Below are 5937 nucleotides of genomic sequence, written 5' to 3'. Positions count from 1 at the left end.
TAAATATTTCCTTATGCAGGATATAAGACTTGAGTTATTGACTGATTTGTTCGAAGAACATCTGAATTGTGAATTTAAACTATAACCTAATCATTATCAATCAATAAAGAAAAATAAATATATATTTACCTATAACTTTCCTCAATAGATATCGCAGTCATTTTGACTATCTATTGAATCTGTTGGAAATAGTTAATAATAAACATAGTGAAATGAATTAGAAACGCACGATTATATTATTATGCTGGAAAAGAAAAAAATTGACAAATATTACATTTATATCGCTATTGAGGAAATGCTTGTGACAATTTTGAATTCAATAATATTCTCAGACAACTAACAAGAATTTATAGTATACATAATAATACTTCAATTTGATTCTCTTAAGTTCAATGCACTGGTTTAAAATATTCTATAGTAGTTAAGAAAAGGAAATTGAAACTGTAACCAACCAAAAATAAAAATTAGAAACCAGGCTGAAAGGAAACTCTTTTAAAAAGGGAGCGTAAAATAAAGCTTTGGAATGTTATTGAACTTAAATTCATCACAGAAAATTATTACAATCATGAATTCGAAGTAAATATTTTCATAGTTAAATGAACTGATGTAAGCTATAAATTATTAAATAAAGAAACTGAAAATATTAGAAAATCTAGAAATACATACTGAAATTCTTTCTCTTGATTCTTCCAAGTAACAACATTCTGACATGCAAATTGCATCTTGTTTCAAAAATTTATATATATATATATATATATATATATATATATATATATATATATATATATATATATATATAAGTTTGGTAGATTTATGATAGATTCCAATAATCGTTAAATTCCATCTTAGGAACGACTTCTTTCCAAATTTCTTCGAAATTGTCAAATGAAAATATTACTTTTTCATCATTTTCAACACTTAGTATCTGTGTACTTTAATTTGAATCGCCCTGTAGAAGGAAAACAAACTGAATTTACTTGCAACGCTTGTGCTGCCATCTATTGTGACAGTTTAGAGTTAATTTCTAACCAAAAAAATAATTAACATCTCGCGTGCTGTAAAAAAAAAAAAAAAAGGAAAAAAAAAAATCATGAAGAGTTAAAACTCCAGAATTATGTCTGGCTCTCCGTATAAATGAATATAATCATTCTATTTGGCTTTGAATCAACGAGATATGTGCTATACAGTGTCTGAAAATTTTGATCGCAAATGAACTTTCAGTTTAAAATGGGTGAAAATTTCATTCATGATTAAATATAAAAATACGATTAAAATTAAGTAAATGATTACCTAATCATTATTTTTTTTAGATTCAGAAAAAATTAGATATACCATTAGACAGTCAACTTGATATTGTATTTGAAATTTGATTCATGTTTAAGTCATCTTGAAAAAATTAAATAATCAATTTCATTCAACTAACTCATGGTGATTCGAGCTGTTATATTGAAAAAAAGAATTATGTTAATCTCAAAATGAATTTTTCTCACTCAGGAATATATAAAAGGGCAAGATTCCACAAAGCCTAGAATGATCATTATTGTCTTTCTACTCTCATTTATTTTTTGTCTTTTTATTCTTATTAAAAAGGCAAATAAAAAATGCAAACGATTTCTTATATGTTTGAGGTTTTTATTTAAATGATTTATCTGTGTAGCTTTTTTATCACAATAATAACATTGTTTCCTTGTATGAATGGAGAACTATTCCTTTATATCTTTAAATATTTTTGAAGCCCGTAACAACTTTCAAAATGCCAGAAATCACAAAAGAAAAATGTGAAGCAAGAGAAATAATAGACTGAACAAAAAGGTTTTCGTAGTTTTTGTCTTTTATTTTTCTTTTTTCAAATTTCACTCTATTTCGGAAGGCTTTGTTAACTTTTGCAAATAATTCTGCAAATATTCTGTTGTCCGCATATGAATTTCCCATCAAAATTATTGTTCAATATTTGTCTTAAATACGTTTACTTGAAGAATCGATGTTAATATGTATTAATAAGATATCGATATTACAGATTAGGTATAAATTGGAAGTACTTTTTGCCTCGACTAATCTGTGCATTATTTTTAAATATGGGGCTTTTAATTTATTTTTAATTTATAAAAGTGAATTTAAATTTCATATTAAACATAAATATTGTCATAAAAGAATCTTTATAGATATATTCATTCAAGTCAGCGAATCATTTGTTTAAATTAAATTCTTATAATTCAAAACTTAAAACAGAAAATAAGAATTTCAAGTCAGCATTTTATAAACAATATTTTAAAGTAGTTTTTCAGATTTTGAAATATGATTTTAAAAACTAATAGATAATTAAAAGAAAAAATAAAAATAAATGCTGAATGAAAAAATCCTACTGAATGTCTAATGTGTTGTATAATTGTCTCCAATACTTCAGATTGGCAAATAAAGTACAGTTCAATAAGACAAGAAGAATATCACATACAAAATAGTTTATTAATTCATAAAATTTTAAATATGCAAAAAATAAGCAAATTATACAATATGTAGTTATTTTTGTTGCAAATTATTTTAAAACAGTCTCCGTAGAAAAAATAAAGCATTTTATACAAAAAATAACAAGAACAATTTCACTAATTCAAATAGTGAAAACATAAACACAAAGAATTCCATGAATAAAAGATACTTTATAACTTACCATTAATTTTTTAGATGTAAGTTGAAAATCTAATTACAATTATTTTATTTCGAATTATCATACATTCAAAAATGTTTCATTCTAATTTTAAATGATGGAATTGCATTAATGCTCCCAATTTGTATATAATACATTTTATAATGAAAAATGTTATTTATCGATAATATATCGAGGAAACGTATACACGATAATAATTTATATAGAAAAAAGTTATTTTCTCCTTCATGCATGTAACATCTTCACAAAATCGTATTGAAAACTCAAAAAAGTTATAATAATTAATAAAATATTGAACCTCAATACACAGTTACTCACTATTTGCTTGCATATTTTAAGTACATTGTATCAGCTGCTAGCTGAACATTATTACTCATGAAAGCACGCCATTCTTCAGAGCCAAAAACGTCTTTGTCCCGTGTGACGATATATCGTTGCACAAATTGCTTCAGATCAGCATCCTGGTGCAAATCAGACAGCCATAGAAGATCACAGCAGTTGGTTGGTTGAACATTTAATCTAAAGAAGGTCGAACACTTCAATTTAAGAGAATCTATTTGATATTTATCTGCAGCAGCATATAATTCCATTGCATTCTGCCATGTCATATCCTTTACTGTATCAGTATATATGAACATCAACAACCGACGTACGGTATCCGCGCTTATATCAGGAATATCAACGCAGTCCCCTGTCGTTTCAATCATACCACTCGTGAACATATTTTTGAAAACGGGCGATCTAGCACTCAAAACATTCTTGTGAACTGGAAATGTTTCTGAATCTGTACGTAATTTTGTGTCGCACAAAGTCCCTTCCTTGTACAAAGAGGTAAGATCATCCGCTAAAGTTGATGGTGGATTTTTCCGTTTCTTTTCATTTACAGGAACACGTAGATTCGCAACATAATCAGATGTTTTCTCTTTTTCAGAAGAAGGAATTTTCTGTGCCATCGTATTTAATCGAGTAAAACAATTCATTTCAAATCTAAGATCGATCATGTCATTTCGAAGAAAAAGTTGCTTATTTTCCATGAGTGTTGTAAAATTCTTTGTTAATGGAAATTCAAATCGCATACCATATCCTTGCTGTTCGCCACCTTGACCGCAGTCCTGCCATATTCCTAAATTATCCAAAATGGACACTTTGTATGAATATAGATGTATATCTTTAGAGAGATTTATGTGGAATGTAATTTCACTTCCATTTAATCGATGAATAAACCCAGAAGGTTGATTTTCGGGTAATTCTGAAAAATAGGCCTCTATCACATATTCAGTTGCTAAGGTATTGAAACGTTTCACTACCGCAATGAAAGATATACTTTCTATTGGTTTTGAAACTGCAAGTAATAACTTTCGTCTGCGTTGGAATTGCATTTCTAAGTACTCAGTTAAGAAACACTTTTATACTGTTTAAACTTTCTTATTCTGTCTAATCTCTGAAGATAAAATTCAGTAATTTTTTTATTATCTTGAATCACTCTATTATTAATATTATCATCAATATGATATTCCTCAATAATTAACAAGCATTGCATCTATGTTTAACTCCGGATTAAATATTCCTATTTGTCTATTGCCAGAAATAAATGAACTTTCGAATCTCCGGATAAATATAAATGTCATACACAAGTATACAACTTTTCGTCAGTCCACAGAATGATACCTGTAGGGAGTGGCTGATAACATAGCTAGAGCTTCAGTCGCCGAATACTGATAAAACAACAACATATATCTTATCAATTGTTTGCGTTTTCATTTTGTCGGAAATTCGCCCTACCTCATCTCACGACGATAACTGATGCTATTTTTTTTTATTTTTTCATGTACAAAGAGATACAAAAAATAGTTTTGCAAACGAAAAGAAATTTGATCTCAAGATTTTTATGAATCGCTATATTTTAGCCTTTTTCCAAGAAACTAATATTCAGAATTAATGTTCGTCTATCTCTGTAAACTACAACTTAAAAACTCTTTGAGCTTGACGAAATAAATTTGACAAGTGGTATTATCATCATTTGTACATTTCTGTCAAATTCTGAGATGATATCTATCTGGATAAAATCAATTTTGTTTGTCCTTATGCATGTGAATATGCTAACTAGACCAATAGGAATAAAACTTTCTCATATACTCTTCAATAAAGCTCTCATCCCCTTTTCCAGCGCTGAAAATTATGAACTTTGGGAAGGCCTCAAATACCTTTGAAGGAGGCATTGGTGAACGATAGTTATTCATTTGGATCTTTAGCGTAAATCTAGCATTTTTACTAGATCCATCACAAGAATATGCATTTTGGAAATCCTTTTTCCGGCTGATTAACACCTAAATTTGACACAAAACTACAGTTGTAGTCAACAGACAACATACAGTTACGAAATTTCAGGGTTCGTTTGGATAGTGGAAGTTATATGGTGTGGAGAACGCTCAATCAGCAGACGGCAGTAGAAAAAAAAAACAACGACACGAAGACAGCACAAAGACGACAACTATATTTAGCATAGAGAAGACAATTATCTTCAGCCGAGACGTGCACACAGCAGCATACAACAAGACTCTACTGCAGACAGTAGCGCACAGCTTAGTTCAGCACTAGCTTGACTCCGTCGCTGCTCTGCTAATCTCTGAAAGACTCGATCTTCATCGTCGATTCCGACTACTCCCGGCAGCTGCAGACTGCCTCCTTTCATAGGTCTCAGGAGGCGGGGCTAGAAGCCTCTCAACCAATCAGGAACTAACTATCTCGACGTATCTCGGTTCCCAATGGACGGATCGGGAAAATTCTCGATGTTTCGGGTATAATCTATTTTAGCGCCAAAGTCGCCAATTTCTTCGCCAAGTGTGTCGCCATGCTCTGCGACCTCCGAAGCGGCACCCGAACTCCGTCCAATACAGATGACTGTAAAACAGTCTTTCTGATGATGGAACCAACTATGCTGGAAAGCAGCATTACAGATTCGTAACAATACTAAATTTCATTGATTTAAGTCATCCCATTTATACGTTCGTATGCATTTGGAAGTACACACAGGCAGTTGATCAATCATTTGATGAATTTATCTCAAAATTTGGTTAGTATCTACATATTAAATGCAAAACATGTGCACCAAATTTTATCTAACTACCTCTTTTAGTTTTTATAGTTATCGGATTCACGTGTGCTAAAACAGCCAGGGAGACAGAATTCTGAAGCAACATTTTGTAGAAAGCTACAAATTTATTCGTAATTCCATATCCCGGATTTCAATCGTTTGGATGAAAGCGTTTTAGTGT

At 30.2% G+C, this 5937-nt stretch overlaps 1 protein-coding gene across 1 annotated transcript; it reads right to left on the bottom strand.

Annotated features, from left to right (window-relative positions):
- Positions 1-2979: 2979 nt before the first annotated feature.
- On the bottom strand, positions 2980-4041 carry LOC129987561 (speckle-type POZ protein-like B). The gene has a single exon (XM_056095528.1). The coding sequence runs from the start codon at positions 4039-4041 to the stop codon at positions 2980-2982; it is 1062 nt and encodes a 353-aa protein (XP_055951503.1).
- Between the last annotated feature and the right edge of the window lie 1896 nt (positions 4042-5937).

This window comes from Argiope bruennichi, chromosome 10 (genome assembly GCF_947563725.1).
Source record: "Argiope bruennichi chromosome 10, qqArgBrue1.1, whole genome shotgun sequence".
NCBI classification, from domain to species: domain Eukaryota; kingdom Metazoa; phylum Arthropoda; class Arachnida; order Araneae; family Araneidae; genus Argiope; species Argiope bruennichi.
Note: the sequence above shows the minus strand (reverse complement) of the source record. Positions and strands in the feature narration are given on the sequence as shown.

Coding starts and splice junctions, on each gene's coding strand:
- LOC129987561 (XM_056095528.1), bottom strand. CDS start 4,041: ATGCAATTCCAACGCAGACGAAAGTTATTACTTGCAGTTTCAAAACCA.